Raw genomic sequence first — 11,972 nt, 5'->3', positions numbered from 1 at the left:
TGGTAGGTAGGACGTAGGTAACTGCACCCCTACCTTGCCTAGTCCCTAGTCCCTAATACCGGGCCGTCAGCCTAGGCGTTCGCTGGCGAGGTTCCGCGGCGGCGTGTAAGACGATTGGCGGATCGGGGTCGAGGTGGGCCGTCCGAATGGAGGACCGCGGAGGGAGGCTGTGCGGCGTCCGCGAAAATAGAAATGGGCCTAGGAACTTGGCTTGGCTTGGGGAATGCGACTCCGAACAGCCGGTAGAGAGGAATCCGACATACCGCTTAGGTGGGTAGGTAGGCCCTGGTATGTCGTGTAGGTTGATTGCAGGCTAATTAAAACGCTCCCGCTCAGAAAGGGAGGGGGCGGCCCCGCATCGCCCGTCGTGTTTATACCTGTTCCTAGGTTGTTGCTGTTGCTGTGCTATTCGCGTACTTACTGTGCATGTGATACATGCCTCGCCGCTACCCGGTTGGATCGTGAATACGGTCCGCTTCAAAATCAAATGTAATAGAAAAGTCGAAAGTCAAAGGGGGAAAGAGCTTGACAAGAACTCACCTCTAGACGTTACCGCATTTGTGGGGATGAGCAGGTACCAAATTATATATGTAGACTCAAGTCTTTGATTGCATGTAATAGTAGTAGTGACCGGGCACCATACGCCAGGTGGTATCATAGTCCAATAATTATCATACATACATCCGTCTCGGTGTGCGCGTTGATCGTCATCATCCAATCCAAAAGACCAAGGCATCATCATCAGCATCGCGGCTTCACATGACCGGCCATCTAATGTAGCGAGTGAGTGGCTAGAAAGAAGAAGAGAGAAGGGAAGGGCAAATCGACCTCAAGCGACAGGAGTTAAAACTGAAAATTTCAACAAAGACAAAATACATTGAACAGGCTTTCGAGTCCAATCAATGGCGCTGGTCGACCGTCTCTCGCCACACGGGCAGGAAGATGAACACCAGCACGCAGGCGGTGGCGAAGATGCTGCCGCCGAGCAGGCTCTGCAGGACGATCTTGCGCTGCAGGCGGCGCAGGTGCGTCTCCTTGACGCGCAGGCGGCGGTCGAAGATCATGAGGCGCGAGATGGCCTTGAGCAGGCGGCTGCCGGGGCTGTTGGAGAGGACTGAGGCGGAGTCATCGAAGCGCTCCCACGGCAGGCGCTGGCGGCGCGAGAAGAGCAGCAGGAAGAAGCAGCTCCCCCTCAGACCCGACAGGATCAGGCTCAGGCCTAGCCACCACAGCGGCCAGGCGGCGAAGGCCTCCCAGCGCGTGTGGGCGCCGCGGAAGGGCACGAAGGCGCGGCTGAGCACCACGAGGAAGCCGCCGACCATGTTGCACACGCCCAGCACGGTAGCCACGCAGATGGTCTCGAAGGTGCCGTTGCCGACGCCGAGGCGCACAAAGTTGCGGTGCGAGCAGTTGCGCAGCAGGCCGTACACGTGGTCGGCCACGGGCTTGAGCGCGGCCGGGTGCGACGACGTGGCCAGGTCCGCGATGGCCTGCTGCCGCATCGCCGGCGGGATGTTGAGCTCCTTCTCGGCGCCCGGCAGCAGGAACAGCTCGATGACCGTGTCGATCTCGGCCCGGCTGACGGGGCCCGGGTTGAGCAGCTTGAGGCTGCGCAGCGCCTCGTCGGGCGACTCGTCGTCGCTGCCCCCCGTGGCGAAGTTGGCCGGCACCATGACCGGGCCGCACTTGGACTTGGACGAGCACAGCGCATCGGCCGAGATGAGCTGCGAGATGCGCGCGAGGGTCTCTCTGGCTGTGTGGCGGGCGTGGGGTCAGTATTGTGTGCAAGAGTTTGGTCGCGTTAGGGAGGCCAGTTTACCGATTTCCGGGTCGGCCTCTTCGTCCTCGTCGATGGACGACAGAGCGTTCTCGGGCTTGATTTCGGCAACCGACGAGGTGCTCTCAGCCATGCTGGAGACGGATCCATAGTCCTTCTCGTAGATGACGGTGAGGCCCTTGGCGTAGCTCGACTCGTAGTTCTTGTACCTGAACTGCATTTTAGCCCTTGTCGGTTCTCGCAAACACGATAGCAAACATACCACATGTAGAACTCGAGGTTCTCTGCCGAGAATTCGATGTACTTTAGGTACATGTAGAAGTCGTAGAGGGACATAGGGCTACCTGATGACGAGCCACGCATGTCAGCATCGGGACAGCCAGTCCAGGGTCTATCCGTACGGGAAGGCGAGCGTACATGTCTTGTTGGCGAGGATCCGGTCAAGCCTGAGCCGGCTCGGAATGGCAGTCTTGCGGCCATCCGGGCTCATGGTCCGCTTGCCGGAGCTGACCGTGTTGGCATAGTCCCTGAAGTCGCGGTACTCTGGCTTCTTGTACCACAACGCCCACGTGGGGAAGTGGAGGGTTGGGAAGCGCATCGTGGGATGTGGCAGTCGTGACTAGACACCAAGTGTCCGATATGGTGACCTCGGCCTCGACTCTGTTGTCCGCATGGGTATATGGCAGTTTCCCGTGTTTGAGAAGGAGAAAAGAAAAGGAAAGGAAAAGAAGGCTCAAGGGGCGGGAAGAGGCGAAGGGCCCTTGATATGTGTCGGCCCGCCCCGAATTGTGGTTCGCCGAGAACCGTGGCAGCTCAGACAGATTCACCACCTGACAGGCCATGGCACAGCACGCCAACGAAAAGCCTGACAGTAGATGGGACGGGAAGTCGGAAGTGTCACTCGACACGTTTGCCATGTTCTCGACGAGTGAAACGTGCACCACACCTCCACCCCAGAACCAGCGCGCTGCAATCTGGCTTGCTTGGACCTGCGCTATGGGCCCCCAAAGCTGCTGCTGCCGCTGCATGCAGTCGGCTCGCCTTGTTGCCCTTGGGGTCGTTGGTCGCCAGCGGCATGGCTGTTGGTGTGCGGCGGGGCGCGGATCGGTGGGGACCAGATTGGACGAGGCTTGTTTCTTCTTCATGCAATGAGCCGAGGCGTGGCCGGCAGATGCTAGATTACTGACAGTACGGAGTATAATTCACTAACCTGGAGAAGGGCATTACCGGGCTCCCGGCGCGCCGACCTGCTCAGCTGTCATTTTCTGCCGGCGGCTTGTTCATCTCTTCTTGTCTCGCACCTGCACCTTTGTCACCAAGCACTTTTTGCCCTCGTCTCTTCTCTCTAAGCACTTTTTGCTCTCGTCTCTTGTCTGTTTTCTGAGCACGGGTCTGCCGAGGCTTCGACCCCTCCGTCCCACAGTCTTCTTTTTTCCTGCCGATTTGCAATGGCCCGAGCGAACTGCCGCTATCAACGCGGAGCCATCATTGCGTAGAACCTCCGTCGCTGCCGTCTGTCATCAATGTCAATGCGCACGCGCCAGCCTATGAGAAGCCATGGGTGCGTGACAGAGGTGGCGGGACGAGGTCGAGGGTTGCCACGGCCAAGATGGGCGTAGCATCAGAGGAGTGCTGGAGTCTGCTGAAGCGGGACGGGCAGGCAGGGGCTCATCGCCCACACGGCCACGCGATTGGCCGAGTGTCGCCGTGAAAACAAAGCCGGCTGGCGATGGCGACCCGAGTGAAGGCAAGCCTGCCAGGAACGGATGCATTGCGAAGCTATCGACTTGGTAGTCCGGACTCGCGGTCGCACGTGGCTTTGGGCTCGAGGCCGGCTGCGCCGCTCGGATCTCGGAGTGCCACTAGTTCAGGGCTTCAACACAGATTCGTACAGTAGCGCCGCCAACTTGTCTTGTTCTGGCCTTGGACACATTCTGCACGGACGCGGGCGCGCGTGGAGCAGATTTCGGACGGCTTCGACACTAAATCTTGTCGTACTCATTCGTGGCACGCCCGAGCGGAGGCCCAAGCGTGGCCTGCGCAATTAATTCCATTGGGCGGGAGATCTGCGCCAGGACGAGGGGTAATCCCATTCAGCCGAGCGATCGCCCGCCGCCAATCTTTGCGAACCCCACCCCCGCCCCCGCCATCGTCTTCAACCCACAGCGTGCCCAGGTTGGTTCAGGGCAGTTCTACCGAACCACAGGTGCTGGAGTTTGGCAATGACTGCCCCCGCCAGTATGTCCACAATCCAGCCCCAATGTCTTGTTCAGCTAACTAGGTGGAATAATTGAATCGTGGACTTGTCAGCTTGGCAATTGCTGCTGCAGCTTCCGCAGTGCGTCCTCGGCGTTATCTACCTTAGGGGACCGTACTTGCGGAACAGCAATTGTAATTCAAGTACATGCGATTGATAGGTGTGAGGTAGTTGGGTGCACATCTAATTAATTACTATATGAGATTCAATTCTTAGTTGGCATCATGTTGTTCACCCACGTCAAGGCCGGGTCTGTCTGACACCCTTTGGTCTCATGTACATTACAGCGTTAGTTATGGAGCTGGTTTTAGGGGTCTTTTGCCATTTATTGTTCTTCAACTAGTCATTGACGGACAGGTTATAATTAAATATGCTTATCAAGGTTCAACACTTTGACGGAAAGCCCAGTCAGCCTCAGATGAGTCTATCTCAATAGGGTGTACCTGTCACAGGACACAGTTCACCAGGGTACTATGACTACACCTGGCTTGTTAGGTAATTTGAGCTTGATCAAGAATCAGTACCTTTGGGTTGTTGTTCGTCTCTGGCCTGATCCGGTTGTTAGTTGAGGCGCAAGGACAAAGAGTCGCCAGTGTTAAGGAATGAATCAGGGGGCTACCTCTGTCGTATCTTTATTCTTTGTCAGTGATCTTGGTGCAAGCTCGCCACTCACGGCTATATGTAGTCTTCTCGGCGTGAAAGTTAATGATGACTGTATGCAATTTGCTTTGTGCGAGCTGTAACAAAGCGATCTCACTCATGTGCTATTTTGTGACGACTACAGAATAACAAGGACATTGTCCTCGGCTTTGACGAAGGTAAAACTCCAACATGAACCCCTTAACAAGTGGGAAAATACAAGTGGGAAAATACAGGATATTAAAAGTCCAGTATATCCCGCCGAATATTGTATCCCTGACCACGCTTCGAGCAACTTTCTGTGATCAACATCCTCTAATCAGCCTTCTCTCGAGTGTCCTAACATCCCATCAGCCTCCTCTAGGAAGCACCCCAAAACCTACAGCCACTTACAATGGCACCCACTCATATTCGCGTCAAGAACGTTGATGATGACCGTGATGGAAAGGTTTTCACGATCACCTACCAGGATGCCATGCAGAGTGGAATCCTCAAGGACCTGATCAGCGACTTTGAAGACGCAAGCTTTGTCGACACCATTCCACTGACGGGAAACATCAGCGACCACACTCTCAGCCGCATCATCAGCTGGCTCATGATCCACTCGGGCGACGTCGCTCGCGCCACGGAGCAGGTCAAGGAGTTCCTGGGAAACCCTCAGAACCGCCAGCCCCCGACCGGCCTTGGCATGGATGAGGACGCCGTGAACAAGGCTCTCAGCTCGCAGGAGCGCACTCTGGTCGCCGAGAAGCTCAAGACGCTGACGCCGTGGGACGTTCAGTTCTTCGAGGTGCCCACCGACGAGGTCTTCGACATTCTGATTGCGGCCAACTACCTCGACATTCAGCGCCTCGTCAACATCGCCAGCCAGACGGTCGCCAATATGATCAAGGGCAAGACCACGGAGCAAATCCGCGACCTGTTCGGCATCGTCAACGACTTCACCCCCGAGGAGGAGGACGAGCTGCGCCGCACTGAGGGCTGGGCTCTGCCCCACTGCGACTGGACTTCTGAGCAGTGGCAATAAGTGTTGCCACCCCCTCCCTCCTCCCTCTTCCCTCTCTATTCCTTTCTTCCTGTTTTGGCTTGTTACTTCTAGGTAAGTGGTCCCCATATTCCATCTAGACAGCTGACTTAGACACATTTGTGTCATGAATAGAGCAAGATACAGAAAGAGCGAGATACAGAAAGAGCGAGATACAGAAAGAGCGAGATACAGAAAGAGCGAGATACAGAAATAAAATGTAAACTAAAAACAATCTTTTAAATTTCAAGAGTTGATAACATTTGAACGACAACGACTATGAAATGTGCTTGCATAGAATGTATTGCGATTTCTCAACTGCACGTATAATTATGGTGAATTCTCGCAAAGACAATACTGATTTGCCACCTGCGATAGACTGGAAGAGGCCTGAAAGGAGGAGATCTCAATGTCAAAATACGAAACTGTTTTACTTCTCAGCATATTACTTACTCTATTTGGTTTATACTACTCAATTAGTAAAAGGGAAGTTTATCAAAAACGAACTCGAAAGTCGAGAAATTCCATTTTCATGTCAACGTAAACTTTTGTGTTGATTACCTCAGTCCCGACTGAGATTAATAGGCCGGGCATCTGCACTTTGCAAGAGGCTTGGTTGAGTGACCCGAATGATCACCGACCTCGATTTCAACAGGGGCTGAATTGGATAAGAGCGCATGAGTAACGGAGCAGTTCAACCTGTCGTTATTCTCTGTGAAAATCACGTCACCTCTGGACTCTGCTCGTGGCTGTGGCTGCGATTGTGGCTGTGGTCGAGGCTGTCCGTTTCGGAAGGCAGGGGCTCGTCCCGCCAGAGGGCCCGGCCTTTCGGATATCGAGCATTGCAAAGTATGATCAGATTCCGACATTACTGAGTGGGCAGTCCGTTCGTAGGCAGCAACAAAACCAGCAAGCAAGGAGCCGGGAAGTGCGGGGGTGGTGGTGGTGAAGCTGGTCTTAAGAATGCGGGGGTTTCAGGGCCCCTGGCTGTTACCAAGGCGCCCGCCCGAATGGTGGTTGGTTCCATTGGCAATTTCGGCGAGTAAACCACAGTAAAGGCAACCCGGGCACGGTTGCGATCGGCAGATTAATTGTCCTCCTCACCATCCAAAGATGCAACGTATTTGGAAGGATCGGGAGTCAGTGTTTTAATTGTCTGCATACGGAGAACCTGGGACGCATACCTTACCTGGGAGGCGGCGGGCACGAGGCCGCGGGGGAAGGCGGCCCCGGACGGACACGCAAATTGATTTCATTCAGGTTCCAATCGCATGGAGGCGGCGTGGGGGAAAGGGGCACGCTATCTTATCTCCACCACCGAAGCGCCGGCCGCCGGTCGGGGCCGTCTTCAGGAACGTGCAGCGGACAGCCGAGGGGATCGATCCCGCTGCCTGCCAGTGCCTGGAGAGAAAGCCTGCCGGAAGGGTCCCTCTTCCACTGAACGAATTGGAAGAGGGCTCGACATTGCGCGGGGACGTGCTGATGGGACGATGATACGCACGTAATCTCAATTGGGAAGTCGTTCCTGGTTTGAACAGGTCCCGCGCACATCGTCAGAAAAAGAAAGTGGGAAGGATCGATGGGAGGAGCGGGCGGTCCAGGGTTTCCCCTCTGGTCCAGGCTTCCCCTCTTTTTGTTTCGTTTCCTACGATTTCTTTTAAGTTCGCCACACCTTCTGCCATCATGGCTGTCCCGTACCTGCACGGTTGAAACGCGGGCTTGAACCCTGCTCTTTTACCTTTTTTACTCGCCTCTGTGCCTGCCTCTTGCTTGTTCGTGGGTGCGCTTCTAATCGCGGGCGGGTGAGCACTGCGGCATTACCCCTCCTGGCGATGCCCGTCTGCGGCGCGGCGAGCGGCACAGCCAACGCTAGCTGCTGAGGCGCAAGACCCGCGGAACGAGAACGGGCGCCAGACGCCCAAAGCAGCAGCAAAATGCCCTGGATTCTCCGCCTGTGGCGAGCTGGCCGGTTCGTCCAAAAAACAAGCTCGGGGGGGATCTCCCCTCATCGCGACTGTGATTGTGGCACAGCGTCACCTCACGCCTTTCACCGTAGCATTCTCAGTCTTACCAGCTGCTGCATTGGGAGCCAACCTGCTAACACATCAGGGTTCTTTTCTCCTTCTGGCTTCTTCTCTTCCGACGGGCTTTGGTAAGACGAGATTTGTTACGACGAGAACAGAAGGCGAGAGGAAATGAACAGGGCGGATGCTAATTAATTTGCCTGCCAGATGCCTCGCCTTAGTTCTTCTCCGCCCTGGCCATGCCGTACTCGGGGACCAGTCAAACCGTGGCCTTCTCCGTGTTCGCTAGCTCGGCCTCACTCCTGCAGCGCCTCCACGGTGCGGGAAAGGGGCACACCGTCCCGCGTACATCTTAGATACGTAATAAGAGAGTGCCGACTATTCGGGACCGCACAACGCCCAGTGCACATAACCGAGGTCTCTCCCATTGCTACTGAGGTGCTTCCGGCTTTCCTCGTTTCGGACATTGCATCTGTGAGCTTGCGGCGGCGCGCTTGAACAAGACAGAAACTAGTGGGTGAATAGCGGCATCCGGGCGGGGGGCGCCGGGGATTGGTCGTGTCGGGGTTGTTGACAAGAGACGGGGGCCGAAGTTGGCCGCTTGTTGCTGCCTGTGCCGCACTCATATTGAACGAGGCCCCCACCACGAGCGGGAGACGGGACCAGCGTGTGTGTGGACTATGCTGTGCCTGTGTCTAACCTGACTTCTTCCTTTCTCTTTTCTTCTTCTCTTGCTCACCTTCTTCTCTCCATCAATCTAGCGAGTGCTTTATTTTCGGCTCTCCACTACCGAACTCGCCAGCCGGGTCGAGGCGAGTGCTATAATTATCGGTCAATATCCGCCGACCATTACACAAGCCTCGCCCAATAGATATCCGTCGACTTGACCGACCCGGGTCCGGGCGATCGGCTGGCCATCCCGATAATCTCGACCATGATCATGAGGTCGACGCCGCCCGCGGCTGCGCTAGTCGCCGCCCTCGTCGGGCTCGGGTTCTTGGTGCCAGGAGTCCGAGGAGCAGATGCCACCTGCTTCAACACCTTTGGCAACCAAGACAATAACCTATTGCCGTGCTTCTCGGGGGGCACAACGTCTGGCACTGTCGGCTGCTGCCAGAAAGGCGACGTCTGCCTCTCCAATGGCCTCTGCCTCAGCTCCGAGCGTCAGAACCTCATGACGCAGCAAGGCTGCACTGACAAGAATTGGGGCTCGCCATGCAATAGGCCCTGTTCGCCCAGCACGGGTTTGTTCTCCTGTGCTAGCCAGGCCTTGATCTGCACAACAGCTGCTAACCTTGGCCCATTAGACCTCTTCAACACAATGAAAGACTCAGATGTAGTCGTGCTCCTCCCTTGTGACGGGAGCTTCAATGGCACTTCTGTGCAGTACTGCTGCAGCGCGGGCCCGTCAACACAATCATGCTGCAAGCCGTCGTCATGGTTTAAAGTCGCCGCAGGCACCGTCATAGGAACGCCGGCCTCGGCGACAACCACTGGGTCGACGACTATGTATGGAGCAACCAGACCAACCGGAAGTTCAACATCGCAAACTAGTGCTGCAACCACCGCCGTCTCCGCTCCAACATTCCCGGCGCCTGACGAACGCAGCGGGCCGGATCCCGTAAAAGTGGGACTGGGCGTGGGCTTTGGCGTGGGATTGCCGCTACTCCTGGTTCTGGTGATACTTGGTGTCTTCCTGGTGCGCAAGGGGTCGACATTATCAGACCGCCGCCGCCGGCCGTCGCGCCACGACTTCCGCCACCGACAGATGGCCTCGTTTGGAGCCATCGACACCACCCTGGGTCCCCCCTCGCCCACCGAGTCCGCTTGGCAGGCCTGGGGCCCCGTGTCTGCCGCCACATCCACTTGGCCAGCGCCTCCGCCGCCCATTGCCGGCCTGCCCCCAAAGGCAGAGATGGACGGCGGCAGCGTTGTTCTTCGTTCCCCCACGCCACAAAAATACGAGCTTCCCGACAAGGAGCATTCCAGGTGACATTACGCTACGCGCAATGGCTACTACGCTGTGTAAAACTAACTGCCTACTGACTAATATTCTCATTTATTATTGTCTTTTTGTCGTCTCCCTGGCTTTGGGAGTTCTCAAACGTTGAGCTGAGTGTACTATGATTGTGGAACTGAAAAGAGACGGTCCAAGGACTGGGGACTGAGGCTCTGCGGGAATGCCGAACCACTGGGAGGAAGGATACGTGCTATTTCACTTCACCCGTCATCGAGAATGGCCCATCGAGAATGGCGGCTAAATGCCGGGGCATCTAGGGTTCAATGTCTGAAAGGAACATGACAGCAGTGAAGAGGGATGGACCATGAGCATCGCGGGCCTACGCGTCGGCAGTGGCAGGGTATTTCTGCTTTGCATCGCAACCGTCCCGATGATGCCGAGCCTTGTAGGTCGGCACTTGGTCTTGTATACCAAACGTTTATCTTGTATTTACCGCTAGTATATTGATGGAGCCTCAAGCTCCCTGTCACTACTGTCCCCCAGTTCACACTGAGCGCGAGTATATAATGCCTAGGCCCCTTTACGGCACCAACCACTCCGCAAGTAACTCCTAACTATCAGGTATTCCCCTGAGGCTCATTTTCCCCCACAGAAACACCCCCTATACAAGTCTCGTCTAGTACGGGTACTTGCTCCAGTCAACAGCCAGCACGTCGTCGTAGCAGCGCACCTCCTGCACAAAGTCGTGCGTGTACGGCGCGCCGTCAGGCAGCGCCTCCAGGGACGCGCACTGCGGGACGAGGTTGACCGCGACGCAGCCGTCGGGCACCACAACGTGCGTGCCCGTGGCGTCGCGCGTCGCCTGCACCCAGTTGACAAGCGCAAACTTCGTCGCGTTGCCGTAGTACGGGATCGTTCCGGGACACACGACGAAGTTCGACACCACGGCAGCGTCCCCCAGAATCGTCAAGTACGAGTACGGCTGTGTCAGCCGCGTCAGCCGCTCGCCCGTCCCCGCCCCGCCCGCGAGCACGTAGACGCCCGCGCCCTCCTCGTCAGTGTCGTTCTGGTCCGTCACGTACTGCAGCGCCTCGGGGAAGCGCGACGGCCCGTCCCCGCCGCCGCCGTCGGTTAGAACCCCCGTCCGCTCGAATACCGCGTCGGCGGACGTGCCGTTCTGGAAGAAGATGGGTCCGTTGTTGATGCCGCCTGCGGATGCTATGGCCCGGTTCTGCGCCGGCCCGATGTGTGCCAGTCCGAACATTCGCCCGTGCACTGCTGGGGTTAGGTCTTTGGATGGGTCGGTTACGTTGACTACGAGCCGGAAGCCCAGCGAGCCGGAGCTGCGCGGGATGCAACCGGGGTCATTGCTCGCTGTTGCTGTTGCTGTTGCTGTTGTTGCAGCTAAGGCGAGGCCTGTTATGGCTGTGGTTGAGACGAGGAGGGGGAGCAGGGGAAGCATTGCGCAGATTTGGGGGGTTTGGGTGGTCTTGTGTGTAAAGAGGTGCTTGTGTGAGTCTGGGTTTGGGTCTGAGGTGGGTTTGGGTCTGAGGCGGGTGTGCTCTGAGCTGCTCTGCTCTGCTGTAGCTTGTCGCAACAGGACGCCACAAAACCGAACTGTCGTCTGCTATTTATATCTCGTGATCCAGTGAAGACAGACCAGACCGAAAAAAGGTGTCTCGTGCCAGTTCTCGTATTATCTGCCGATCCTCAGTCGTGCCCCGCCGGCGATGGCTGCTTTATGTCAGCTTTCTCACGCTGCCATCATGCAACCGGTCAGCAGTGTAGATTTCTTGTCGTTAATACGAACTCGGAACTCGTTACCGACAGAAGAGCGTTACCACCTTTTACAGCCTGTCACTTACGGCTCGCACTGAAATGTCTGGTCTTGCCTCGGAGTATACACGTCGTCTGCTGGGTGCATTTAATATGAGAGCTGACGGCGGTCGCTGACGCTGGTCTCGTGCCGGGTGAACTCGCCGCCCGGATAATATCACCGCCACTCAACTAATAGCTAAGCGTGTTATCAAGAACAGCGACTCTATTTAAGGGAACTGACTAATAGTTGTGAATACGCGGCGTTGGTAGTGTACATGAGCGGCACGGGATAGTCCCCGTTGATCTTGGTTTTGACTAATATACTATTGGCTGAACCCAGCGGACCTCAAACCATTGTTTTTCTGTGGCTCAGTGGGAACCCCGTCCCCGCCGTTGCTACTAGGTCTAATATTGGCGTTTCTTGTTGTTGGCAATTTGGTCCCGTTGTGCCGCTGGTCTCACCGAAACTGTAC

General features: G+C 56.3%; 4 protein-coding genes across 4 annotated transcripts; 2 read left to right on the top strand and 2 right to left on the bottom strand.

The window, feature by feature from the left end:
• Window positions 1–585: 585 nt before the first annotated feature.
• Window positions 586–2,440, bottom strand: B0T26DRAFT_717021 (uncharacterized protein). The gene is made up of 3 exons (XM_060442309.1): window positions 2,040–2,440; window positions 1,820–1,986; window positions 586–1,753 (listed from the first exon to the last, which is right to left on the bottom strand). Exons 1-3 carry the CDS (start codon window positions 2,255–2,257, stop codon window positions 900–902), a joined length of 1,239 nt encoding a protein of 412 aa, XP_060294619.1. The 5' UTR covers window positions 2,258–2,440; the 3' UTR covers window positions 586–899.
• Window positions 2,441–4,785: 2,345 nt separating this feature from the next.
• B0T26DRAFT_717011 (Skp1 family, dimerization domain-containing protein) lies at window positions 4,786–5,860 on the top strand. The gene has a single exon (XM_060442308.1). It carries the CDS (start codon window positions 5,068–5,070, stop codon window positions 5,698–5,700), a length of 633 nt encoding a protein of 210 aa, XP_060294618.1. The 5' UTR covers window positions 4,786–5,067; the 3' UTR covers window positions 5,701–5,860.
• A 2,641-nt stretch (window positions 5,861–8,501) lies between these two features.
• Window positions 8,502–10,035, top strand: B0T26DRAFT_360973 (uncharacterized protein). Its single transcript, XM_060434603.1, has one exon. It carries the CDS (start codon window positions 8,656–8,658, stop codon window positions 9,712–9,714), a length of 1,059 nt encoding a protein of 352 aa, XP_060294617.1. The 5' UTR covers window positions 8,502–8,655; the 3' UTR covers window positions 9,715–10,035.
• A 322-nt stretch (window positions 10,036–10,357) lies between these two features.
• B0T26DRAFT_742064 (uncharacterized protein) lies at window positions 10,358–11,143 on the bottom strand (the record flags this gene model as incomplete). Its single annotated transcript, XM_060444057.1, has 1 exon — window positions 10,358–11,143. The coding sequence occupies one exon, from the start codon at window positions 11,141–11,143 to the stop codon at window positions 10,358–10,360; it is 786 nt and encodes a 261-aa protein (XP_060294616.1).
• Between the last annotated feature and the right edge of the window lie 829 nt (window positions 11,144–11,972).

Source organism: Lasiosphaeria miniovina (genome assembly GCF_030549165.1).
Source record: "Lasiosphaeria miniovina strain SMH2392-1A chromosome Unknown B0T26scaffold_5, whole genome shotgun sequence".
NCBI classification, from domain to species: Eukaryota; Fungi; Ascomycota; class Sordariomycetes; order Sordariales; family Lasiosphaeriaceae; genus Lasiosphaeria; species Lasiosphaeria miniovina.
This window is presented reverse-complemented; position numbering and strand designations above follow the sequence as displayed.